The sequence below is a fragment of the Phyllopteryx taeniolatus genome, chromosome 9, assembly GCF_024500385.1.
Source record: "Phyllopteryx taeniolatus isolate TA_2022b chromosome 9, UOR_Ptae_1.2, whole genome shotgun sequence".
Taxonomy (NCBI): domain Eukaryota; kingdom Metazoa; phylum Chordata; class Actinopteri; order Syngnathiformes; family Syngnathidae; genus Phyllopteryx; species Phyllopteryx taeniolatus.
Window position 1 is genome coordinate 8,435,666 of NC_084510.1, and position 27,715 is coordinate 8,463,380.

General features: G+C 41.8%; 1 protein-coding gene across 4 annotated transcripts; it reads left to right on the forward strand.

The window, feature by feature from the left end:
- Positions 1-244: 244 nt before the first annotated feature.
- Positions 245-27,715, forward strand: myh7ba (myosin, heavy chain 7B, cardiac muscle, beta a). 4 transcript variants are annotated; one of them, XM_061783474.1, is made up of 44 exons: positions 245-390; positions 716-834; positions 1,447-1,550; positions 1,646-1,789; positions 1,903-2,059; positions 2,126-2,153; positions 2,395-2,491; positions 2,986-3,009; positions 3,104-3,196; positions 3,318-3,381; positions 3,877-3,975; positions 4,064-4,167; positions 4,229-4,367; positions 4,452-4,570; positions 4,791-4,940; positions 6,216-6,386; positions 6,471-6,650; positions 6,728-6,860; positions 6,951-7,021; positions 9,297-9,384; positions 9,459-9,576; positions 9,767-9,890; positions 9,970-10,106; positions 11,694-11,949; positions 12,045-12,287; positions 12,704-12,880; positions 14,524-14,669; positions 14,759-14,849; positions 14,924-15,313; positions 15,384-15,510; positions 18,304-18,422; positions 18,519-18,715; positions 18,934-19,117; positions 19,188-19,353; positions 19,435-19,559; positions 21,771-21,886; positions 22,714-22,906; positions 23,476-23,679; positions 24,701-24,826; positions 24,908-25,078; positions 26,151-26,255; positions 26,353-26,448; positions 27,330-27,464; positions 27,608-27,715. In XM_061783474.1, exons 2-44 carry the CDS (start codon positions 738-740, stop codon positions 27,617-27,619), a joined length of 5,820 nt encoding a protein of 1,939 aa, XP_061639458.1. In that variant the 5' UTR covers positions 245-390; positions 716-737; the 3' UTR covers positions 27,620-27,715. The 4 variants fall into 4 exon arrangements, with proteins under 4 accessions (XP_061639458.1, XP_061639456.1, XP_061639457.1 ...); XM_061783472.1 differs by lacking the exons at positions 245-390; positions 716-834; positions 1,447-1,550; positions 2,395-2,491 and having other exon boundaries at positions 1,650-1,789; XM_061783473.1 differs by lacking the exons at positions 245-390; positions 716-834; positions 1,447-1,550; positions 2,395-2,491 and having other exon boundaries at positions 1,650-1,789; positions 2,989-3,009.

Here is a 27,715-nt window from a genome sequence, read left to right on the forward strand (position 1 = left end):
TGGAATGTGGATTTGCCCCAAATTCGTGAAACTAAAATCACTCTATTGTTACATTAGCCTCCATTTCTTCGCACGGATGCGACGAAGTCAGCCATGACGCACGTAAGAAATGAAGCATTCTCAACTGTGCCCGCAGCGTGTGGAGTGCACCGAAATAGCCCGCTTGAGTTCAGCGCAATGACAAAAACGTTGCTTTCCTTTTGTGTCAATTGAGACAGGCGCTCGGCACCAATGGGCGCCGGAGGAGGTGCATGGCACAAACTAATGAGAGACAAATGTCCGCTGACCGTGACCTTGACGAGACGCTATAAAGCGGGCCACTTCTCACTCTGCCGTTATTTCCTCGTGCGCGTTTCTGCAAGTCACCGGGCAACTCTTTGCATTTCCTAGGTGGGTTGCATCCCCCCCCCCCCCTATGTTTTATTTTATTTTTATTTTTTTATGTTTACGCACGGTTTGTCGCCTCTTTAACGCACCTGGTCAACTTTTCCTCATCTTCATTTTCTTCATGACTCCTCATCCTCATTGTAGTGTTCTTTTTTTTTTTCGTTTTTGATTATTATTATTTTTTTAATCTCAAGTACCATTTTCACACTTTTGTGTGTTTTTAAACCAAACCCAACCTGCATACGCCGCGTTTGCATTTGTTCTGAATCCTCTCCAAGTAAGATGACGTGACAGCATCCTAACATCATTTGTTGTATTTCCATCGAAGGGGCTGTCGGGCAGGTGGAACCATGTCCAGTTTTGACATGAAGGACTTCGGGGAAGCTGCCCCCTTTCTGCGCAAATCGGATTTGGAGCAACTCACGGCGCAAACGATCGCTTTTGACGGTAGGCCTCCGAGCACAACGTGAAACCGCAGACGCGCTAACGGGAGCATGAATACACTCGTCCTTGCTCCTACACTTTTGGGTTGCTTCACAAAAGACAATTCAAACTGATTCAATCGATGGCAATACAATAACCCCAAAAGTTCAACAATAAAATGCTTCGTTTTTTTTTTTTGTTTTTTTTTCAGAACAGTCGCTCTTTACAATGCCTTCGGTTTCTAAAGAAACGGGCAAGAAAGCCTTTAAATCATCGGCACCTTCTCACTGGAACTTGTTTCATTACTTCAAATGTGATTGTCAAAGTTTCTGAACATAATTTAATGCATTTTCTCTCTACATTCTTTTATTTGACTCTTTTGTACATTTTTTATTACTATAAATTGATTTCATACTTTTCCCCTGCTCTGTGTTGAGATTGATGTTGTTAACGGCTGTTTTTGACATGTATTGTTTTGCATTATTATTATTATTATTATTATTATTATTTTGTTTCGTGTGGTATTTTGGATCGCCCTATTTGTTGTATTTTTTTTTGGTGTGTGGGACCCCCTTGCAAATGAGATGTTGCAGCTAAAAAAAAAAAAAATCAATCAACATGGTCCCCTTTCTGTAGGTAAGAAACGAGCATGGATCCCCGATGAGAAAGAGGGATACATCGAGATCGAGATGAAGGAGCTCAGTGGGGACAATGTCATTGTTCAGACCAAAAATGGAAAGGTAAGGTGCATGGGAACAAATAGTGTGCAAAATTGTCAACTTTATTTCTGAGGGGCACCACTCCATCCCATAATGTCCTCTCGGTGTCCGCGCAGACTTTGACCGTGAAGGAGGGCGACATCCAACAGATGAACCCTCCCAAGTACGACATGATAGAAGACATGGCAATGTTGACGCACCTCAACGAAGCCTCTGTCCTCTTCAACATGCGCAGACGCTACTCGGCCTGGATGATCTATGTGAGTCTGGGCTGACCCGAGCTGACCTTTTGCCGACTGCAGCCGTCTAATTCACGCAGGCAGCGGTATTTGGGTGGAGTTGATCACGAGCGCCGCCCTTGTGTCACCTCTAGACCTACTCGGGCCTCTTCTGTGTCGCGGTGAACCCGTACAAGTGGCTGCCTGTCTACACGGCCCCTGTGGTCGCCGCCTACAAAGGCAAACGACGCTCAGAGGTGCCGCCGCACATCTACAGCGTCGCAGACAATGCCTACAATGCAATGCTGCGCAGTAAGCGTTCGCACACACACACACACCACGGCAAACAGATGGCACATGAATGTCTGTCTTTTTCAGATCGGGAGAACCAGTCCATGCTTATCACGTAAGTGACCTCTTCTTTAATGTAACATGTTATTTCTTTGAACAAAGAAGTCGCATAACTTGTAACAGAATTGACACTTTTTTTTTTGAGAGAGATAAAAGCGCACAAATGTATTTTTTTTCTTTCAAAGATTTTTCATTTTTTCTTTTTCTTTCTCTCGTTACAACCTGTGTGGTGTTATTTTCCATGACTTTTATTAGTTCTCTGCCCTCTTTTCACCTGTTATTTTTCACACTCCTAGCGGAGAATCCGGTGCTGGCAAAACTGTCAACACGAAACGTGTCATTCAGTATTTTGCCATTGTGGCAGCTCTTGGGGAAACCTCTGCTAAGAAAGCAGTAAGGCACACATGGCAACCGTACTTTTTTCCTATCCTCCCTTTTTCAACCCTTTTTTTCCCTGAATTTTGTTTTCCTTTTCCTTTTTGTATTTGTATTTTTTCCCTACCAGGAATTCTTTCTTGTTCCCATACCTTTCCATTCCCCAGAGTGGCAGAACTGATTAATCATGTCCTCACCCTCATGTGCTTTCCAGCCCCCTTTGCAATGCTCTTTTAGTGAATTTTCAATAATTTTTTATATCCCTCTCATTTTTGTTTTGATCCAAATATTTTATATTTTCTTTGATTTAAAATATATTTTTTTTTTCAATGTTGTTTGATACTCATTCCCGCAAGCACTTCATCATATAAAACGAGGAGGCCATTGTTTTTTACCATCGCTTTAACAACCAGCTTCTATTGGTCATGATGTTCCGTGTTGTGAAGTCTTATGAAGTCATACGTGACAAGATACCAATCTCACATTTTGTTTTAAACTTTCTCTACTTGCAGCAGGGTCCTGCCACTAAGACGGGGGTGAGTGACATCAGCATTGAGTCTCTTTCATAACAAAACTGTACACGTTGCACCACGGAATCTGTTTCGCCACAAATTAACCCCTCTGTCTCAGGGGACTCTGGAGGATCAGATCATCGAGGCCAACCCTGCCATGGAGGCGTTTGGGAATGCCAAAACATTGAGGAATGACAACTCATCCCGTTTTGTGAGTACTTCAGAAATACCCTGGCCCTGGGGAATTGCATTCATATTCAGTTGCTTATATTCTTGTTATTTGTACACCATGCTTTCCATTTCCACACAAATACAGCTCCTTTTCCCCACAGGGAAAGTTCATCAGGATCCACTTTGGCCCCACTGGCAAACTGGCTTCTGCTGACATTGATATATGTGAGTTTGGCGCTTTTTCACTGATGTATTTTATGACCTCCCTTAAGAAAATTGTCTTATGTATATGCATATGGGATCATCCATCCACGTTGACACGTTGGCCATTGATTAGTCTCAGATCAATGACTAGTGGTTCATTCACCTGACTTGGGTGCAGGCAGCGTGGGTTCCGTTCCAACTCAGTAACGGTGTGAATGTGAGTGCGGTCATGATCCCTGTGATTGACTGGCGACCATTCCAAGGTGTATGGGAGAGAAAATTGATGGATGAATGGATGATTGGGATCTTACATAATAACTAAAACTGGGGAAAAGTTTCAAACAGATCCAGAGTTCCCTCTTTGGTCCAGAATGTCAAATTCATTATCCTCATTTTAGTTCACAGAGCATCTTGCAAATTTCAATCTGGTCCCAAAGCAAAGGCATTAAACATTTACACAGGAACTCGATACCGGGGATCTGGTTTATTGTCTCAAATCCTTTCTCTGCTCCTCAGATCTTCTGGAAAAATCCAGAGTGATTTTCCAGCAGCCGGGCGAAAGAAGCTACCACATCTATTACCAGATCATGTCGCAGAAGAAACCGGAACTTTTAGGTGGGAACTCCATTGTTGACTTTAGATGTTTAATTACTTTTGAGTTGGCATGGCATGATACATTACTTTCTAAACTCTTTTGTTGCAGACATGTTGCTGGTGTCCTCCAACCCGTACGACTATCACTTCTGCTCTCAGGGGGTGACCACTGTTGAGAACCTGGATGATGGACTGGAGCTGATGGCCACTGACGTAAGAGATTATATCGTCCCGCTTTGTTGGGCTGCATCAGATAACCAGATCACCTCTGCAGCACGCCATGGACATCCTCGGCTTTCTGCCCGATGAGAAGAATGGCTGCTATAAAATCGTCGGCGCCATCATGCACTTCGGCAATATGAAGTTCAAGCAAAAGCAGCGCGAGGAACAGGCAGAGACTGATGGCACTGAAAGTAAGAACCAACAATAGTAACAAAAAAGGCACCAAAACACATTTGTGATTTGTTGTTGTTGTTTTTTTGTTTTTTTAAATCAAGGTGCGGACAAGGCCTCGTACCTGATGGGGGTCAGTTCAGCAGACCTCATTAAAGGCCTCCTCCACCCAAGGGTGAAAGTGGGTAACGAGTATGTGGTAAAGGGGCAGAATGTTGAACAGGTAAGGCCACACAACCACACGTTTGCACATTTGTTTCTAAACACACACACACACACACACACAGAAGCACACGAGATAAAGGCAATGGAATGGAAATACACTCCAAGCAACTCTGCATACACTAGATTCTGGTTACTAAGCAACTGGAGCTATATGTGTAAATAACAGCTATATGTACAATATTTGTGTGTGCGTGCGTGTGCATGTGTGTGTGTCGTAGGTCAACTATGCTGTAGGCGCTCTGGCCAAAGCCACATATGACCGCATGTTCAAATGGATGGTGGGACGGATTAATCGGACCCTATACACTACACTGCCCCGCCAGTTCTTCATAGGAGTGCTGGACATTGCTGGCTTTGAGATCTTTGACGTAAGTTGACTCATTATATAATTTATGCAGAATTGACAAAATACATGGACTGTATGCTTATTGTGCTTATTTTGTTTGGAAATACCAGGTGCTCTGTGTGTGCCATTTTCACTAATGATGTGGCATCATTCTACAACAGGGGTGCCAAACATATTTTTGTCATGGGTCACGTTGGCACGGTTTATCTCGCAGGGCAGTTATGACTGTGAATCTATATAAAGGTTTAATTGCCGCATCATATCAACAACTTTTTAAGTTACCTAAAAAAGGGGCTTGCAATATGTCAACGTTATTTATAACGTGACAATTTGAAATGTCAAAAATTTTGAAATTGCAAAACTTAAAATGTATCCAAAAACACACAGGAAGCCAGTGCAGCGATCTTAAAACTGGTGGAATGTGTTCTCGCCCTCTGGTCTTTGTCTACACACAAGCAGCTGAGTTCTACAGTAGTTGTAGATTAGAGATAATATTTTTTGGAGAACCAGAGCACGGCATTGCAGTCGTCTACACGACAGGAGATAAATGCATGTATCAGCACCTCTGTGTTAGCCTGAGAGCGAAACAGGCGGACTCTGGCTATATTTTGAAAATGGTAAAAACCTATCTAGGTTACATTCTTCATGTGTGGAATAAAATTAATCTCAGAGTAATAAATAACACCCATGTTCTTTACATACTGTGATGGTTTCAAATCTTGTAGTTTTAGTAAAAGTTTTTGTCTCTCAGTTTCAGGACCGATGACTAAACCCTCTTTTGTCCTGGTTGAGCTGTAGGAAATTCACTGTCATCCATACACTTAATATCTAAAATACAGTGAAGAAGGGTAACAATTGGCCCTGCATCATCAGAGAGACACGGCGATATACAGCTGTGTCTCATCTGCGTAACTATAAAAGCTGATGTTGTTTCTCCTGATGACATTCCCAAGAGGAAGCATGCACAAATTAAAATTGACCCTTGGGACACCCCACACTCAATGTTCTGTGTTCTGGAAGAAAATGTATCTATACCTACAAAGAAAGTTCGTTAAGCAGTGGGGAAAACTCACGTCTGCTGAGAGTAATTGACAACATTTAAAATCTGTTCCTAAAAGAAGGCATAAAAAAATGTATGTGTGATGTGGGAATTGGATCTAAAAGGCAGGTTGTTGGGTTTACTTGGGGAAACAACTCGACCAAATGTCTTTGCATCGACCAGAACAAAACTCTTCAGTGTTTCCTTAGTTAAAAACGATGGTGTTCATGTTTTTAACCTGATCGCATCCCATTGCAGCTCAACAGCTTCGAGCAGCTGTGCATCAACTTCACCAATGAGAAACTGCAACAGTTTTTCAACCACCACATGTTCATCCTGGAGCAGGAGGAGTACAAGAGGGAGGGCATAGAATGGACCTTCATCGACTTCGGGCTGGACCTTCAAGCGTGCATTGATCTCATCGAGAAGGTAGAAAAGACATGTTCATGTCAAATGATTCTTTTTTTTTTTTTTTTTTTTGCTTTACTTGAGTAAACTGTTCCTGTCGTGCAGCCTCTTGGCATCATGTCCATCCTTGAAGAGGAGTGCATGTTCCCAAAAGCCACAGACAGCAGCTTCAAAGCCAAGATGTATGATAATCATATTGGCAAGTCTCCAAATTTCCAAAAGCCACGTCCGGACAAGAAGCGCAAATATGAAGCCCACTTCGAACTTGTGCACTATGCTGGAGTGGTAAGTGCTGTCCACTCATTGAGGATTTTTTTATTTTCATTGTACTTAAACATTTGCACATCTGATGTGTTTTACAGGTACCGTATAATATAATTGGCTGGTTGGACAAAAACAAAGACCCGCTGAATGAGACAGTGGTGAGTTTTTTCCAGAAGTCCGCAAACAAGATGCTGGCTTCTCTGTACGAGAACTACGTCGGGTCAGACTCAGGTAGCGAATGCGTTACACACAGGACCGTATACAAATTGTTAGGTCCATATGGTCAAAGAGTTCAGTGGGCTAACTTTTGGGTAATTGCAGAGTCCAAAACTGGGATCAAAGAGAGAAGGAAGAAGGCGGCCTCATTCCAGACAGTGTCTCAGCTGCACAAGGTTAGCATGACAGCAATTGTTCTCTTGTTATAAACCATTTGAAATGTCTTATTGAGGGTGTGGTGTGGGCATCAGAACGGCGCTCTGGGACAGAGGCAGTTAAGACTTGCAGTGATGTTTAGGGCAATGATCACATGAACATCACTTTAAGTCTGTGCTGGCTCCTCCCTCATTTCATCACTGAGGAAATCCTGTGGGTGCTGTATGGGTGGATGGAGAAAAAAAAAAAACAGGGTGTATATATATATATATATATATATATATATATATATATATATATGTAACAGTATATATACAGGTGCATAAATTAGAATACCTTACAAGGTCATTTATTATTGCTTATTTAAATATATTATACATTAAACATTTTCATTAGGTGTAAACTATACTGAAAATTGTAAAAAAAAATAATAAAAAAGGGAAACTATTTGTAATCTACCTCTATAATATATGAAATTTAGTATTGAATTGAACTACTAAGATAAATTAGGTTTACCAATTATTCTTCTCATTTATTGAAATGTCCCAGAATATGAAGAGCCCTTTGCTATGTCTACTTGGATTATTCTGAGAAAAATGACATTTATTCACCCAGATTTATTCACACATTTAACAAACTTAATTTGTTAACTTTGTTAACTCAACTTTTACTTCCCTTAATTTCTCATGTATATTACGCCCCCCGCCCCCCAAAATAAAACAATTATCAAATGTCGATTGAGGGTATTATACATTGGTATACGGAAAATGAACCAAATTGTTTCTCGTTGTATAAATGTATACCAGTACCTAGGGGTTATGAAAAAGGTGACTTTTCATTCCAATGTAATATGGAATGTCTAATGTTACAAATGTATCTATAAGACGGTAAATTTTCGCTGCTCACCCAAGAATTGTGACATCCTCACAGGCACCGCCATATCGATATCGATATCATATCTATTGCTCACACTAGAGTTTGACAGCATCAGATGAGCGTCTTACTAGACGGCAGATTTACCGGTATTTCTTCGACCCCCACTTCACGGACCAAAGTAAAAAAATGTTGAGTAAAAGAACACATTGTTTGGAAGAAAGCATGCAAGTCAGTGGAACAAACTAATCGGCCCTTAGTTCCGTAGGGTAGTGGTCCCCAACCTTTTTTGCACCACGGACCGGTTTAGAGAAGGCATTTTTTTTTCATGGAGCGGCTGTCAAGTTGTGGCATATATATACAGCAAAAATAAATTAACACGACCGGCTCAAAAACTAATTTTAAATGCATGAAAAATACAACTCACCATAACGCATAACGGATAAGGGAAGCTTTCTTTTTCTTTGAGGTCGTAGGCTCTTCTTCTGGCTCCTAAGGTGGCCTTTTTCGTTTTGAAAGGTAGATCTCCGAAGACGTTTATTTTTCACTCATTTTTGCTAGTTTGCGGACTTATTTTTAGAAACGGATCATGTGACCGACGTGGAGTCTAGTGTTTTGGTCGAGAATGTTTCGTTCAAAAGAACAAATCTTTCCAGTGAACGTAATGAACTGAATCAGTTTATGAAATGATTCGTTCTTTGAGCTTGGCCACCGCAATGAGAGAGTCAGGTGGGAGCAGAAACGGAACTGCTGCAGCCTTCTGTGCAATCTTGACGTGTCAAGTGCGACGCGCAGCTGTTGCAGCGGAGAAGCTCGGGTCATTTTTCAAAATAAAATACATTTGACACGCGAAAACGTAATACAACGGAAATGATATAAATTGGTCATTCCTTCTATGCGGCCCGGTAACAAACGCCTCATGGCCCAGTACCACTGCTGTTGTACTAACTGTATCATTGAGCATTGATTTGAGTCGATCATTTTCTCTGTTTGTTGCTAAAATGAGAACTTGAGTAGGAGGCAACACCTAGGTTCGATTAAAAAAATCTGAATTACATCAGTGCATGCACGCAGAGCACAATGTTTCAGCGAAAAAGGTAATAAAATATGGATAATACTTTAGGTTTTGAGCATGGATAGCAGCAAATGGTGCGTATTATACACAGGTAGAAGGTTTTTCCTGAATTTTGGGTTCAATTTTGAAGGTGCGTATTATACTCAAGAGCATGTTATACACGAGAAATTACGGTAATTTATTGGCTCAGTCTCAACATGTTCAACAAGGGTTAAGAGTCTGTCCACATTGAATAGCATTGGCTTTTTTAATCTCCTTTTTGAAATATACATATACAGTACATATATTGCAAGATAGTTTCATTGTACTCTTTGAATGCAATTTGCGATGCTATTTTTTCTCTCCAGGAAAATCTGAAGAAGCTGATGACAAACCTCCGCAGCACCCAGCCTCACTTTGTGCGCTGTATCATTCCCAATGAGACCAAGACTCCTGGTAAGTCTCAGCTCAAATACATCACATAGAGTGAAACCATGTGGGTCGCACTCACATTTTTGGATATTGTGCAGGGATCATAGACTCATTTCTGGTGCTGCACCAGCTTCGCTGCAACGGGGTGCTGGAGGGCATCAGGATCTGCAGGAAGGGCTTCCCTAATCGCATCCTCTATGCAGAGTTCAAGCAGCGGTAAGTCAAAGCAGACACGCAGGAGGTTTTGTAGACCCTTTTTACACACCCATTAGCCAGTGGAGTATATGCCAGTGTTTAGCCATTTGACAATAATAAGTTTAACTCACTACATACTAGAATTGCCCTAGAACATCTACAAGTGGTTTTCTGGATAATATGACAATCATTTTTTGTTACATTCATCCAGCTACCGTATCCTGAACCCACAAGCCATCCCAGATGACAAGTTTGTGGATAGCAGGAAAGGTGCAGAGCAGCTGCTGGCTTCCTTGGATATCGACCATAACCAATATCGATTTGGACACACAAAGGTAACTTACATCACCTCCTTCTTGGATGATGTTATGTCGCTGTTAAATTGTTGAGTCATTATTATTCTCTGGGCCATAGGTATTCTTCAAGGCAGGCCTGCTGGGTCAACTGGAGGAAATGAGGGATGAGCGTTTGGCCAAAATTCTGACGTTGCTGCAGGCAGTTGCTCGAGGCACAATCATGAGGATGGAGTTTCGGATTATGAATCAAAGGAGGTAAAACAAGGCTGGAACACATAAATGGGTGACTGAGCATTCACAGAAATTGTCTAAGGGGTTCAATAGCAACTTGATCATCTTGATAGCTTATGTTTACTCCCTTGCGGTAGTGTGGCATGCATGGGCAGTGTTGTCGGTGCGTGTGAGGCGTGTGCTTACCCTTTTTTGGTTGGCAGGCGTGTGTGCATGTGTGCGTGTGGCCCTTCTGTTAACAGCTCCAGCTCTGTCACACACGTACACACGCTCCCACAGGTCTGCGGCCATTCTCTCCATGAGCTATCCGTAAAGTAAACAATGCTGACGGTGCCCTCAGAGCCACATGGCGACATGTGTCAAGTAGCAGCTGCTCAGCGCCTCCCTAAAAATACAACCCGCGGCCCCCTTCTTGGCTGCTTGATGGCCCCTGGCCCCTTTTGTCCACGGCGCCTGTGCTTCCAAGCGAGTGCATTGATGGGATGCATGGCGGGTGACGGAGGATTAAAGCCTGCCGCTGAACGGAAGGTTTGGGTTGCTAAAAAAACACAGACCCTCACCTCTGAGGGGCACCCAGCTTGGAGTTATGTCAAAAATGGAATCAGCTCCCCCATCCTCATTCAGTCACCCAGGGGCGTGCGCGCACCCACTAAAATTCACCCTCTAAACACTGACGGGAAGTCCTTGAGCAGTGGGTTGGGCTCCATATTTAGGGCTGTGAGAAGCCATCCTACAGAGACTAAATCAATCTGCTACCCCAGTTGGGTCACCCATGAAACATCAAAAGCGGCGTTCGGCGTATCGTTTCACACCATCACATCCCTCTGTGTGTGATTAGACCGACTAAGCATCAAGGGCAAGTCACTAAATAAAGAAATACACAACTCTAGAATTACACATTTGAACCTTCTTCCTTTGACTAGTTGATGGAACCCATATGCTCGACATCACTGGTCACATTTCAATGCAACAAACTCAAAAAGATGTACATATTTTAATATGTAAATACAGTGGACTTCCGCTATTTGTGGGGATAGGGACCGGGCCCGACTGCGAAGAGCAAAAAGCCATGAATAACTCCTGCTCATTATAATCGCATTGTAAAAATTTGATATAATGAGTCCTTTCAAGTCATTTTAACAAAATAAAAATATATTTTAACATATGTAATATTTATATATTTAATTAATACTATATATATATGTAACTCAATAAATTCTTGAATAAGCAGGGCTATACCATCAATAAGTGTAATTTAAAAATTGAAAATAAATTGGGAAAAAAAATCTGCAAATAGGTGACTGCGGGTGCCGAACCACAAATATGCAGGGGTCCACTGTATTGCATATTAGCGGAATTAGGAAGTAAAAATAGTTTTTTTTGTGTTTAACTAACAAAATACAAAGTTTCCTTTTCTTGAATACCAGTTTTAACTTTGTAACAATCATGTCATGGTCCAAATACTGTTTTAAAATTACTTAAACATAATATATTTCAGTAATTGATCAACTTTAGTAGGTGATCAAAGAAGCTGTAGAATCGCTTGGTTAATGCCTGTTTGAAATATTTAAAATAATTCAGTTCAATTCCATCTATATTTTCTGGTCGCAGGGAGGCCCTGATGATTATCCAATGGAACATACGCGCCTTCAACACGGTGAAGAACTGGCCTTGGATGAAACTCTTCTTCAAGATTAAGCCCCTTCTTAAGAGCGCGGCCACCGAGAAGGAGCTGGCCACTCTGAAGGAGGAGATGGTCCAGCTCAAGGAGGCCTTGGACAAATCCGACGTCAAGCGTAAAGAGCTGGAGGAGCGGCAGGTCAGCCTGACCCAAGAGAAGAATGACCTCTCCCTGCAGCTGCAGGCAGTAAGTGTTTATTCCTAACCTATTCACACATTCTGCTTTTAGAATGGGAATGCAATGGCGCATACTTTGCTTTTGCTCTTCTGTCTAACCATTAGGAGCAAGACAATATTGCAGATGCCGAGGAACGCTGTGACCTTCTCATCAAAACAAAGATTCAGCTGGAAGCCAAAGTGAAAGAACTCTTGGAGAGGCTGGAGGATGAGGAAGAGATGAATGCTGATCTACTGGCCAAGAAGCGTAAACTGGAGGACGAGTGTGCCGAGCTAAAGAAAGACATAGATGACCTAGAGCTGACCTTGGCTAAAGTGGAGAAAGAGAAACACGCCCTTGAGAACAAGGTGACGCCTCTCACGTGAACAGTGATGACTGGTTGCTAACAGGCCACACAATATATCCATCCATTTATTTTCCACACCGCTTGCTGTCATTGGGGTGTCAGCTGGTGCCTATCCCAGCTGACTTTGGGCAAGAGGCGAGGCACATCCTGGACTGGTTGCCAGCCAATCGCAGGGCACATGATGTAGCGACAAACACCCATTCTTACTCACATTTACACCAGCGCAATTCATTCAATTAATTGAATTTGCATGTTGGAGGGATGTGGGAGGAAATGGAGGTGAGAAAACTTTCACAAGCGGGGGAGAACATGCAAAACCCCACACAGAGATTCGAACATCATGGGGGAAAATAATGTTGTGGTTGGAGTTTCACACAAAAAGAGGCCCTTCTGGTTTACACATCTGCTCTGTTACAGGTGAAGAACCTGGTTGAGGAAATGGCAGTTTTGGATGAAACCATAATAAAGCTGACCAAGGAGAAGAAGGCTCTCCAAGAGGCCCACCAGCAGACTCTGGATGACCTTCAGGCTGAAGAAGACAAGGTCAACAGTCTAACAAAAGCCAAAACCAAGCTGGAGCAACAAGTAGATGATGTAAGTCGTGTACAACAAGCACACATTTAGAACGTATATATTAAGTACAGGACTGTGTAAAAATACTGGATAAGAACACCACTGGCTTACTTTGAATTACCCTTTTCATGGCACTCATTATCAAAAACGGTAAAAAGAAATACAACAAATAAAGTGGGATTATGTTTCATTTTGTTTTATGAGAGGATTTTTTCCTGCTAATACTAAACTCTTTTTTCCCACTTATTTATTTTGTTTTGTACTTTCTGGTTGTGCTATCAAGGTTGAAGGGTCCCTATTTGTCATTCATTCATATGTAATGTACAAAGCTAAACAGTGATTTGGAAATCCTTTTCAACCTATATTCAATTGAATACATTGCAAAGACAAGATATTTAATCTTCCAACTGATGAACCACTTTTTTTTTTGTGCAAATATTCACTAATTATCAAATTGATTCCTGCAACCCATTCCAAATAAGCTGGGACAGGGGCATTTTTACCACTGTGTTACATCACCTTTCTTTTTAACAACTCTCAATAAGCGTTTGGGAACTGCGGACACTAATTGTTGAAGCTTTGGAGGTGGAATTCTTTCCCATTCTTGCTTGATGTACAACTTCAGTTGCTCAACAGTCCGGGGTCTCCGTTGTAGTATTTTGCACTTCATAATGCGCCACACATTATCAATGGGAGACAGGTCTGGACTACTGGCACAGTGATGCTGGCTTTTAATGCACTGCTGCCTGAGGGATCGAAGGTCATGGGGATTCAATGTTGGTTTTCAGCCTTGCCGCTTACGTGCAGAGGTTTCTCCTGATTATCTGAATCTTTTTCTTTCTCGCCTCATCCTTGCTTGTGAACTACTGAGCCTTTTGGGGATTCTCCTTTTTTACTCAATCATGACACTCACCTGTGGTTATGTTCCAAACAGGTGGTTGTTTTTTTTTTTAGCATTCCTCAACTTTCCCAGTCTTTTTTTGCCCTTGTCTGAGCTTTTTTGGAAAGTGTTGCAGCATCAAATTCAAAATGAGAGAATATTTGAAAAAAAAAAAAAAAAAGACATATCTTGTCTTTGTAGTGTATTCAATTGAATATAGCTTGAAAAAATGTGCATATCCTTGTATTCAGTTTTTATGTATGTTTTATCCAAAGTCCCAACTTCATTGGAATTGGGGTTTGTACAAATATTAAATAAGCTTGTGGCGAGGACCCGATGCAACATAGACTTATTATTATTAACGTAACCAAGACACAAAAAACCAGAGTACATAATAGTTTTTCCAATAAGATCCTTTTAATAAAGACATTGAGAATTAATCGAGCTCAGGGGTGTCCGAACCTTTTCCTCCGAGGGCCGCGTGCAGAAAAATGAAATTAGTGTGAGGCTGAGTGTCAACTCTTGGATTGGAATGACTTCTTCTGAGGATTTTTGTTTTGATGTATTTTCTATTAAATACCGGAACACATGCATGTTGGTTTTAACATTGTAATTCTGTTAAGAATGTCCATAAAATATTTTATATTATACTTAAAAAAATGCATAAAATGTAATTATTCAAGTTGCATACAAGTAGTTCATAAATACATTACATTATATACAGTTCGACAGTAAACGTAAGGTGTTAATATTTGGTAACGATGCTACTCCTTGTGTAATTTAGCTGGAGGGCTCCCTGGAACAAGAGAAGAAGCTACGTCTGGATCTGGAAAGGAACAAACGTAAGCTGGAAGGAGATCTAAAACTTTCTTTGGAGTCAGTTATGGATCTGGAGAACGACAAACAGCAGATGGAAGAGCGACTCAAAAAGTAAGCCTGATTGAAATATGCACAAAAAGGCATCTCGCCTCTTAAGGTATCAATATACTCTGTTTTACAATGATGTCATTGTCTTCCAGAAAAGACTTTGAAATGAATGAGATGAGCTCCAAAATAGAAGATGAGCAGTTGTTGGTCAACCAGCTCCAGAAGAAGATCAAGGAGTTACTGGTAGGCCTCACATGGAGCGATGCAGATCCTTTTTGTTATGTAAAAAAGAAAAATAACAATTCCATTTGGTCCAGGCTCGCATAGAGGAGCTGGAGGAGGAGCTGGAGGCTGATAGAGCTTGTAGGGCCAAAGTGGAGAAGCAGCGTGGGGACGTGGCCCGCGAGCTGGAGGAGCTGAGCGAGCGCCTGGAGGAGGCCGGAGGGGCCACATCGGTCCAGATCGAGATCAACAAAAAGAGAGAAGCTGATTTCCTGAAGCTGCGGCGGGACCTCGAGGAAGCCATGCTGCACCACGAGGCCACGACAGCCGCCTTAAGGAAGAAGCAAGCAGACACGGTCGGGGAGCTTAGCGAGCAGATCGACAGCCTGCAGCGAGTCAAGCAGAAACTGGAGAAAGAAAGGAGCGAAACCAAGATGGAGGCAGACGACCTGTCTTCCACTGTGGAGCAACTCTCCAAGGGCAAGGTAGGTGGAAACAGAACAAAAGGAGTATCCAATTTGAATCGAAATGGCAGTGATCTTCTCTGGCCTGCAGGCAACTGCAGACAAGACGTGTCGTCTCTATGAAGATCAACTGAATGAGACTAAAGCCAAAGTGGAGGAGCTTCAGAGGCAGCTTAATGAAAGCACCACCCACAAGGCCCGTGCTCAGACTGAGAGTGGTAAGGAACATCTCAATCAATTAGCATAAAAGATCATATGTTTCAGTAGCTCAATACACAAAAAGTGAAGTTCAACCATGACTCACAAAAAGTTAGGCATATTGAGGAGATTTTATGTTGAACCTAAAGTTCACTTTAATCTCTACAGGTAAATTTTATTTGACCATATCGTAACTCCTGAATGTCCATCTGTTCATTGTGTCAGTAAATTTTCACAATCTGCTGTTCTCTAACAAGGAGCTGAACGGTAAAATTTACAACAGGGGTTTTATTTTAAAAATCTATTTCCAAGGAAATGCACTTACAGTCCCCTCCAAAAGTATTGGAACGGCAAGGTCAATTCCTTTGTTTTTGTTATACACTGAAGACATTTGCGTTTCAGATTCCAGCTTTTATTTTATGGTATTTACATCTAAATGTGTTAAACAACTCAGGACAGAGCACCTTTTGTTTGAAACCACCCACTTTTCAAGTGAGCAAATGTATTGGAACATACTATTAAATTAACTTAAAGTGAATAACAATTAATTTTTTTGTGGCGTAACCCTTACTTGCATAACTGCATCAAGCCAGCGACCCATTGACTTCACCAGACAGTTTCTTCATTTGAAATGCTTTTCCAGGCCTTTACTGCAGCCTCTTTCAGTTCTTGTTTGTTTCTGGGGGTTTCTCCGTTTAGTTTCCTCTTCAGGAGGTAAAATGCATGCTCTATTAGGTTAAGGTCCGGTGATTCTCAGACCTTCCACTTTTTCTGATGAAATCCTTTGTTGTAATCGCAGTGTGTTTTGGGTCATTGTCTTGTTGCATGATGAAGCTTCTCCCAATTAGTTTGGATGCATTTTTCTGTAAATTGCCAAACAAAATGGTTTTGTAGACTTCAGAATTCATTCTGCTGCTACCATCATGAGTTACATAATCAATAAAGACTAGTGAGCCCATTCCAGAAGCCGCCATGCAAGCCCAAGCCATGACATTACTGCCACCATGCTTCACAGAGGAGCTTATGTGTTTTGGATCCTTTCTTTTGCCATACGTTGGCCTTTCCATCACTTTGGTAGAGCTTAATCTTGGTTTTATCAGTCCATAAAACTTTGCTCCAAACCTTTGTGGCTCATCTCTGTCCTTGTTTGCAAAATACAATCTGGCCTTCCGATTCTTTTTGCTGATGGATGGTTTGCATCTTGTGGTATGGCCTGTATATTACTTCTCTCAAAGTCTTCTTCGAACAGTGCATTGTGATACCTTCCCCCCCCCTGCTCTGTGGAGGTTGGCAGTGATGTCACTGACTGTTGTCTTTCGGTGTTTCTTCACAGCTCTGACAATGTTTCTGTCCTCAACTGCTGTTGATACCCTTGGCCGACCTGTTCAATGTCTGTTGCTCAGTACACCAGCAGTTTCTTTCTTTTTCAGGACATTCCAAATTGTTGTATGGCCCAATGTTTGTGCAATAGCTCTGATCGATTTTCCCTCTTTTCTCAGCTTCAAAATGGTTTGCTTTTCTCCCATAGACAGCTCTCTGGTCTTCATGTTTGCTTAACAGCAAATCTAGTTATCACAGGTGAAACCCAAAGCCAAAATCAAACAATATCTAATGTTTAAGCAATCAGTCTAAAAGGCAACACCTGAGCAACTGGAAATACCCATCAGTCACATGTTCCAATACCTTTGCTCACTTGAAAAGTGGGTGGGTTCAAACAAAAGGTGCTCTGTCCTGAGTTGTTTAACACATCTAGATGTAAATACCATGAAATAAAAGCTGGAATTCTGAACTTTTGTCTGATATTTATCTTTTGATCTGAAATCTAAATGTCTTCAATATACAACAAAAACAAAGAAATTTACCTTGCCATTCCAATATTTTTGGAGGGGACTGTATATGCCTTTCTGTGACTTTTCCAGTGTTTCTCTATTTCTGGTGCAACCTGCTGATGGCACTTTGTGACACTCTAAGGTCAGTCGCCACTTACCTTTGAGAACATCCTCTTTGGGGCATCGCAATGGCGAGGTACTGATGATCAATTGTCACAGCAGGTGTTGTCTTGGTCTCATGATGTCGAAATGCGAACAGCATAATGAAGAGGACTGTTCAAATAGCAATTCGAATAGAACCAGGAAATGTATTGGTCCATTCATGGAACAAACACCTGATGTGAGTTTTGTCGTTCAGCTCCTTGTTAGAGAACAAGTTATGCAAAAAGTACTCATACATTGAATAGTTGAACTGTTTTTTTTGTTTACAACCGAAATATTCAGTGTACTTTTCAGCTTCACAAATTCAACATTCAGCTTCAAATTCAACATTCAGTTTTAATTATTCAGTGTATTCTTCAAATTCAAGTTCAAACTATTCAAAGAAGTGAAAAAAAAAAAAACAGAGCGCATTATTTGGGTTTGGTTGGCATGTGGTATTTTTTTACTGATAGGATTATGCGCTCTGACAAGAAGGAGGCATTAGATGGCAATGAACAGCCTTCATTGTGAACATTCAATGGGTACTTGTCTAGCAGAAGTCAATCAAAACAGTACTTAAATTGTGCTTGACAAGGTAATTAGAATGGCACTCAATAGAATGCGGACATCTACCAAAGCCTAATGCGCCACATTGTAATCGTGCTTATGCCTGTATTTAGTTAACATTCAAGCAATATTCACCGAGACATTTACTCCCTCCTGCTAGCAAAGAAACTGTGATGAAAACGACTGTACTTCAGTGGGGGAAGGATGAATAATTTTATAATAATTTCAATTCAAAGACCCCATAGAAGTATAACTAATTTACCTTGACCTATGCAGCCGAGCTGAGCAGGAAGCTGGAAGAGCGTGAATCCATGGTCTCTCAGCTCCAGCGTGCCAAGACCTCCTTCAGCCAAAATGTTGAAGAGCTCAAGAAGCAGCTGGAGGAGGAGGCTAAGGTCAGTTCCTGATCACCGCAGTGTTTGTTTACTGCCGCCGTATCGCATCACAGCTCCACCGTGACTCCTCTCAAACATCACGGCCGCTTTCCTCAGGCTAAGAACGCCTTGGCGCACGCCCTTCAGTCATCTCGCCATGACTGCGACCTCCTAAGAGAGCAGTACGACGAGGACCAGGAGGCCAAGGCTGAGATGCAGAGAGCATTGTCTAAGGCCAACGCTGAGGTGGCGCAGTGGAGGACCAAGTATGAAACTGACGCCATCCAGAGAACTGAAGAACTGGAAGAGGCCAAGTGAGTGACAAACTAGGAGCTTGGAAAATGTGGCCAAAAGGATTGTGGTTTATTTACACATGAATTTCACAACTGAATCACTACTCTGTATTAAATAAAAAAAATAAAATACGAATGAAAGGAATGGTTCCACCTGTGTCTAATGCGTATGGGAAGTGTAACACACACTAGGCATGAAATGGCATCTAAGCACGCATGACAAACTTGTTTGCTGTCAGGAAGAAGCTGGTGACACGTCTGCAGGAGGCTGAGGAGGCAGTGGAGGCCTCCAATGCAAAGTGCTCCTCTCTGGAGAAAACCAAGCATCGACTCCAGACAGAGATTGAAGACCTGATCATTGACTTGGAGCGTTCCAACTCTGCCGCTGCCGCCCTGGACAAGAAGCAACGTAATTTTGACAAGGTACTGATTGAACAAACAGATATACAATTTAGTGCTGCATGTCTAAAATTCTGCTTCATTCCTCAACCAGCTGCTGGCTGAGTGGAAACAGAAGTATGAAGAGTGCCAGACAGAGCTGGAAAGTTCTCAGAAAGAGTCCCGTAGCCTGAGCACGGAGCTTTTCAAACTGAAAAATTCCTACGAGGAGACCTTGGATCATCTCGAGACCATCAAGCGAGAGAACAAGAACCTGCAGGGTGAGTGAACAACGTGTCAGTGAACCTTGAGTCATTAGTACACACATGGAAGGTCATGTTTGCTTCTTTTCTCTCAATTAGAAGAGATTGCTGACCTGTCTGATCAAATCAGCCAGGGAGCGAAGACCATCCAAGAGCTGGAGAAGATCAAGAAGGGTCTGGACTTGGAGAAAAATGAGATTCAAGCAGCACTGGAAGAAGCGGAGGTAACTATGTGGCTCTGTTAACTGCGCTGAGTGCCAAAATGGCTACAAGATTATATTATATATTTAAATTTAGACAAGTCTTCCATTGATAATGTGAATACATTTATTTCCAATTGTTCATCCATCCATCCATCGATTTCCTATAGTGCTTGTCCTGTTTATGGTCACGGATGAGCTGAAGTCTATCCCAGCTGACTTTGGACAAGACGCAAGGTACACCTTGAACTGGTGCACAGTCATGTTGGAAGAGGAAGGGGCCAGCTTCAAGTTGGGAGCATGTAATTGTCCAGAATATCTTGGTACGCTGAAGCATTTAGAGTTCCTTTCACTGGAACTAAGGGGCCAAGCCACAACAACGACACACCATAATCCCCCCTCCACCAAAACATTACACTTGGCACAATGCAGTCAGACAAGTACTGTTCTGCTGGCAACCATCAAACCCAGACTCGTCCCTCAGATTGCCAGATGGAGAAGCGTTATTCTTCATGCCAGAAAGATCTCCACTGCTCTAGAGTTCAGTGGTGGCGTGCTTTACAGCACTACATCTGACACTTTGCATTGCGCTTGGTGATGTATGGTCCTCCTGTCCCTGGAGCTGAAAAACACCCTCACAGCATGATGCTGCCACCACCATGCTTCACTGTTGGGACTGTATTGGACAGGTGATGAGCAGTGCCTGGTTTTCTCCACGCATAGCGCTTAGAATTCAGGCTAAAAAGTTTTATCTTGCATCTCTGGAGCTCAGCCACAGTGATCTTTGGGTTCTTCTTTACCTCTCTCACCAAGGCTCTTCTACCCCGATTGCTCAGTTTGGCTGGACAGCCCGCTCAAGAAAGGGTTCAGGTTGCCCCTGTCATCTTCCATTTAAGGATTATAGAGGCCACTGTGCTCTTAGGACTAAGTGCAGCAGAATTTATTTTGTTACCTTGGCCAGATCTGTGCCTTGCCACAATTCTGTCTCCGAGTTCTTCAGGCAGTTCCTTTGGCCTCATGATTCTCATTTGCTCTGACATGCACTGTGAGCTGTAAGGTCTTATATAGACAGGTGTGTGGCTTTCCTAATCCAGTCCAATCAGTATAATCAAAGACAGCTGGACTCCAATGAAGGTGTAGAACCATCTCAAGGACGATCAGAAGAAATGGACAGCACCCGAGTTAAATATGAGTGTCACAGCAAAGGGTCTGAATACTTATGGCTGTGTGATATTTACATTTTTCTTTTTTAATAAATCTGTGCGGCACGGTGGATGACTGGTTAGAGCGTCAGCCTCACAGTTCTGAGTACCCGGGTTCAAACCCCGGCCCCGCCTGTGTGGAGTTTGCATGTTCTCCCTGTGCCTGCGTGGGTTTTTTTCCGGGCACTCCGGTTTCCTCCCACATCCCAAAAACATGCATGCATTGGAGACTCTAAATTGGTAATCGTAAGTGTGACTGTGAGTGTGAATGGTTGTTAGTTGGCTGGCAACCAGTTCAGGGTGTACCCCGCCCCCTGCCCGATGACAGCTGGGATAGGCTCCAGCACGCCCGCGACCCTAGTGAGGAGAAGCGGCTCAGAAAAAAGATGGATGGATGGATAAATATGTCAACAATTCTTAGTTAGTAAGGGGAAAAAATGAACATAAATGATTTTAGCAAATGGCTGCAATATAACAAAGAGTGAAAAATTTAAGGGGGTCTGAATACTTTCCGAACCCACTGTATATTTAAATTTCAACATAACCCCTTCTTAACTTAAAGATAAGCATATTCTACAATTTGATAGAAAATAAATTTGAAAATCATTTAAAAAATAATGAATACAAATGGCACATTAAAAGTGCAAAATCACAATTTGTAGTCAGTCCCAATAATCGAATATGCTCAAGAATGAAAAATACACTAAATACAATGACTCCTGGGTGGAGTCCACCTTTAGCCTGCAGTCACCTGGGTCTAGGCTTCAGCTACCCGCGAACCTGAACAGGATAAGCCACCGCAAAGAATGGATGGATGGTTGAATTGACTTTGAGTTGAAATGTGAAGCATGGGTCTGATTTATCAATTCAGTTACAATAACCGTTAGTTTGATATTATTTTGAGACGACAATACAGTTAAAATACAAATAGCAAGCTGTTATTTCTCGTTCGGTGTAAACCATTTATAGCTATTAGTTAGTTAGTTAGTAAGTACACCACCTCCAGTGAACAGTGTGTGTGTTTGTGTCTCAGAGCGCGCTTGAGCATGAAGAAACCAAAACCTTGAGGATCCAACTGGAGCTTAACCAGATCAAGGCTGACATTGACAGGAAGTTGGCAGAAAAGGATGAAGAAATTGACAACCTCCGGTAAGTTTTACTCCATCCTGTCATTCTTATATCAACCACCCGAAAGGACATTTCACCATGATTTCAATCGTACTTCCGGGTGGGAAACTATTGGCACTGGCACCATTAGTAAACAAACCCTTCAATGTCATTTGATGAAGGCCGAGTGATTGAGAAAACCGCGTACCTCTGTAGTTTCAATGTGTGAAGCGTCTGTCGAAAAAAAGATATTACAAGAGGTAAGGTCCTTCTAAGGGAGACAGAACTCCCACTCTAATTTGCATTTCAACAGTTGATTTAAAAATAGATGTGATGGAAATTCAGGTTTCCGGCATAGTTGACATGATGTTGAGGGACTGGCTAATTAATTGACGTACCTGTTAATTGGATTATTGGCACAGATGTGCTCTTTTGACAGTAAAATGGAAGCGCACTGTAGTCTATTACCGTGTTAGCCCTTGTTTTTGCTAAATTACCGGTACTCCCAGACAACCCAACCAAACATTTGATATATACCTGTGAGAAAATGCCTTTTACAAAGCTGATGACGGAGGTTTGGTTTATAGTCTGTCCCTTTAGAGGTGGCTACACTGCCAGCAGTCTTGTTGATCTTCTCTGCACAACTATTTACGACATCTACGCTGGATTAATGTATTTAACAGAAAAATACATAAACCTTTTGGGATGTAGATAGCACAACACAACAAAATAAGTATTTGTCATTGTTTCAGTTCAGGTCAGTGATAGTCACTGACTTTTCTGCCACCTGGAAGTATCCTGGCACCTGATGTTTACAAATATTCTGAAATGGTCGATATGCTCCTCCTCTTCTACCATAATCTTTTCAGCCGTAACCACCAGAGAGCACTCGAGTCCATGCAAGCCACCTTGGATGCTGAGACCAGGTCTCGCAGCGAGGCAGTGCGCCTGAAGAAAAAGATGGAGGGAGACCTGAATGAGATGGAGGTGCAGCTGAACCATGCCAACAGGCAGGCCGCGGAGTCCCAGAAACTCTTGAGAACCCTGCAGATTCAGTTTAAGGTGATAATTGACACACATCACCAAGCGTTATCTATTGTTCGTGCTTCAGAGAGGAGCACTAGAGTGTGACCCCAGGACAGAGGTTCCGGGCTCAAGTCACATGACTTGACTCGAGTCAGACTTAAGTTGCAAATTCTCTAGGATTCGGGACTTTCTTGGTAAAACTCGACTTAACTTTGACCTCGTATGCAAGACACTTGACTCAACTTAGACATAGCTGCGACAGTCAAGGCCTCCAGTACCAGATGCAGCAAAGCGGCCACTCAGCATTATGGATCCTCCACCATGCTTGAATGTTGGCAAGGTGTTCTTTTCCTTAAAGGCTTCATTGCGTCGTCTGTAAATAAACTGTTTGTACGCAGTGCCAAAAAGCTCTATTTTTCGTTTCATCTGTCTGTAAAATGTTATTTATCATTTGCTCTTTTGTATCAACCACAAGTTCACTATAGAAAATATTGTTTCACTCGATTCATTTTCTTCAGGAGATATTCCACATTTAGTACTTAAACTTAATGGAAGCCAATAATGGTGCGCAGGACAGTACGAGATGTACTTTGGCTTTTGCCCAGGATGTCCAACTGGAGCTGGATGACACCATCCACCACAACGAAGAGCTGAGGGAGCAGGTGGCCATGACGGAGCGGCGCAACAACTTGCTTGCTGCTGAGGTGGAGGAGCTCAGGGCTCTACTGGAGCAGAACGACCGGGCTCGCAAGCTGGCCGAGAATGAGCTGCTTGAAGCCAACGAGAGAGTCAGCCTGCTGCACTCGCAGGTAACAGCATGATCTTAATTAAGCCTTGTGTACTGTTTGGCTCAAATTTGACCCATTTTGACATTTGACAGCAATGAAAATAGCCAAATGTCTTTCCTTCATCCTCAAATTATATGAGATTTCTTAAAGTGACTCAAAATACACAAAAGTGAAAATATAATTCATTTATACAGATGCTACAAAATGTGTGTACAATGAAGCTGTTTCCGGTCAAATTTGACCTGTGTCTACTAAAATGGATTTTAGATTTATCATTGAGTGTTAAGTAAAGGAAAATGCTGGTAATGGTGGGAATCTTAAAACTGTAAACCTGTACATGCCATAAATTTGCTCCTGTTGGTCTTTGCAGGGTCATTGGCAAATCTCCAAACAGTGAAAGTGTAAAACAACTTAGGGATGACCATACATAATAAATGAGATGTATGTATGTATGATGTCAGAAAATATTTAACCACTAAAATAACCCCCTCCCCCCCAAAAAAAACAATTCAAACTGAAGAATTTAACATTTTGAAATAATTTGCAATTTGAATATCGGAGTGACTACATGTCCTCGGACAATTACTTTAAAAATAAATAGGCTTCATCGAGAAAAAGAAATGATTTATTTATCAAATTCTAACAACATATTCAAAAGGCTGAAGATGATTTAATTTTTCCAGAACTTTGCATTGGATTTGCATTGAAAAACAAAGTGATAGCAAAGCTAGTGTACTGGGATTTTTCGTTTTCACCATGAAAAGAAAAACAAACAAAGTTGGCTATGTTATTAGACAACATAATTATGTCGATTTGTTTTGTGAAACTGCATTTAGCATTTAAAATATAATTTTAGGAAAAAGGTCTTTCTACATAAAAGTGTAAAAGACAAATATTTTGAAAATTACCAATGCTGTTACTATAGGGCAGCTGTGGCATACACCTTACATGTGGTGATGGTCTCATACATTGTTTAAGCACTTTATATATATATATTTTTTTAATTTCATTTTTTTTTAAACGACGGCATCTTTTGCTCCAGAACACAGGGCTGATCAACCAAAAGAAGAAGCTGGAGAGTGACCTCTCTATGCTGTCGAATGAGGTGGACGATGCTGTGCAGGAGTGCCGCAATGCAGAAGAGAAGGCCAAGAAGGCTATCACGGATGTAAGCCGTGCGCTGTGCGCAGGCCTCTAGAAATGCTGGACACGGAGATCCTTTAACAGCGTACTGTATGTGTATTTGTAGGCGGCCATGATGGCAGAGGAGCTAAAGAAGGAGCAAGACACCAGCGCCCACCTAGAGAGGATGAAGAAGAACATGGACCAGACCATCAAAGACTTACAGATGCGCCTGGACGAGGCTGAGCAGATCGCCCTCAAAGGTGGCAAGAAGCAGGTCCAGAAACTGGAGGCCAGGGTGAGTGTCTGCCTGGATGTCCGTGCTCCAATGGAAGAAAGTCTGCATGAGTGCACGTGCACGCCAATTCCTTCCATATTTCCATTTCAAAGTTGAACACAACGTACTTCCTGAAACGGGTTGATTCCCAAACTGTTGCCGTCCTTAAAACCTTAATTAACTGCGCAGTCAATGGTTTCAATGAACTTTTAACATTCCTGTCATACAAGCAAAAAAGTAACCACAATGGTGCATAAACCTCTTCTTTCCTCATGATTCGATTACATTATAATTTAGAGCTAAGATTCAATGATTATTTAAAAAAAACAAATTATTATTACTGAGACTGCTTACTTATTTGTAAAACAGTATTTGAAATGACACACATTTCCATGATTAGAATAAATTACATATTTACTTCCTTTATGATTTATTCACGTAACATTTGCCAACAACCTTTTCTCAGTATTACAAATATCCATCAGCAGTCTTTCAATTGAAATTGAAATTATAACAGTGTTAGCAATTAAGCTTATAATGTTGAATATTTGCATTGGGCTCGATCCTAGTCGTATCACACCCAGATTAATTCACACATCAATAACAAAGGGATCATACAATTTCATGCATCCACATTCATGTGCAGAAAGCTGAGGCACTCGTTCCGTGATGCGACGCGTGAGTTGGTCACCTCCCTCACTCGAGTCGCAGCCACAGACAGACCAAATTCGAGATAAATGTCATCAGATGTTCTAGTTCAGTAGGTTCATGTTATGCATCACGTGATGCTGCTGATTGGACGTCAATATGTATTCAGTGTGCTAATGAAATGACAATCAACAACTGTAAGTTTCTTGGTGGAATAAAAAAATGTTAAAATTGTTTTTAAAAAAAGAAAAACGCTTTTAGAGTGAATCCTTTCGATACTCCCTAAGCTGAAGTCACACAAGATTTGCATCATGATAGTTGGAACTCGGTTTTCATTTTTTTTTTTTTACTTTTGAGACATATTTTTCCATAACATTTTGGTTGAACTCCAAACCGGATGACCTTTTGGAGGTTTCACCATAGCTGACACATTGTTTGTTAATAGGTGAAAGAACTTGAGAATGAACTGGATTTAGAGCAAAAGAAGAACCAGGAGCAACAGAAGACCGCACGCAAATATGAGAGAAGAGTCAAAGAGCTATGCTACCAGGTAAACATCTATGGTAGCACAATCAACACATCGGGCTGCTAGCCATCAATCATAGTGTATTCAATATGTCTTTTGAATGTTTTTTTTTGTTGTGAAGGCTGAGGAGGACAAGAAGAGTCTTGTCCGCCTGCAGGATCTCATTGACAAACTGCAGATCAAAGTGAAGAGTTACAAGAGACTGGCTGAGGAAGCGGTGAGTCGATGACATGCTCGTTTACCAGTCACGAGGTGCTTGAATTCAGTTCAGTCACGTTCTATATACCAAACCACTCACGTATGCTCCATCCCCGGAAAACTACGATTCCTGTCTAAGGTGCTTTCATATTTCCGGTTATACAGTGTTATAAATTGCGCAGATTTGTTCTAAAACTGAGACTTATTGTCAGGCAGTTGGTAAGGTTCAATTATAACTGCCTCATAGGCCAACCAAAAAGCGACATCTGTCCGCCAGACCCCTTAAGGCCTTGTGACTAGGCTGTTTGAATGACAAACTGGAGACAGGCGGTGTAATGAAATGACGTTAATTAGCCGTCAGTATGGACAATTTAGAGTCTCCGATAACCTAACAAACATGTTTTTGGAATGTGGAGGGAAGCAAGAGTACCAGGAGAGAAAATCACACACAAGCACGGATAGTACAGGCGAATTTCATGCAGGAAGACCGGATCAGAGATTCCAACCCTGAACCTTAGAATTGTGAGGCAGACAATTTTGTGGCCGTATTTTGTGCAATAATGACAGTTAGTTCTACTTTATCTTTGTACATGAAGTTGTCATGTTCATCCTCAGTTTCTTAATAAAGTGCTCTGAAAGACATTGAACTGAACGTGTAAGCATGTGTTCTAATTAAAAACATGATATACATGTTGCAAAGGCTATTCTTGAACAAGTCATGTTCTTTGCTCCTGTAAAAGTGGGTCGCGACTTGGTGACAACAGGAAAATGTAAAAACCAGTGTGTAACCCAGGGTGACAACAGTAGAGAGTTGGACAAATAACTGTAACAGTGCTTTGAGGATGTAAATGTCATTTTCCAGATCTGTTCTTGAATGGTAGTCCTGTGTCTTGTATTCAGGAAGAGCAGGCCAACACCAACTTGTCCAAGTACCGGAAGCTGCAGCACGAGCTGGACGATGCAGAAGAGAGGGCCGACACGGCCGAAACACAAGTCAACAAGCTCCGCGTCCGCACGCGCGACCAAGGTGGCAAGGTTGGTAGATAAGTCCAGCTCAGTTTAAAACATGCAGCAGAAAGTCGACTCATTTCTAGAAGTCATCTCAGATAAAGCTACACATTTCAATGTTATGGTAGTCATGACAGGTATGTGCAATAAACTCCATTTTTCTGTTTCAGCTTCCTGAGTAATGATGAGGCTGCATGCAGACGTCACATGGACAAGCAGCTGCAACAGCTCCATTAAACCGTGTGCTAGCAAGCAAATAAAGACTTCATAAAAACTTG

What these genes read in the sequence shown, in the direction of transcription:
- myh7ba (XM_061783474.1), top strand. Translation starts at nt 738, where the DNA reads ATGTCCAGTTTTGACATGAAGGACTTCGGGGAAGCTGCCCCCTTTCTG. An exon ending in CGGATTATGAATCAAAGGAG is followed by an intron (nt 10,107 to 11,693) that starts GTAAAACAAGGC and finishes TTCTGGTCGCAG; the next exon opens with GGAGGCCCTGATGATTATCC. An exon ending in AGAAGATCAAGGAGTTACTG is followed by an intron (nt 14,850 to 14,923) that starts GTAGGCCTCACA and finishes CATTTGGTCCAG; the next exon opens with GCTCGCATAGAGGAGCTGGA.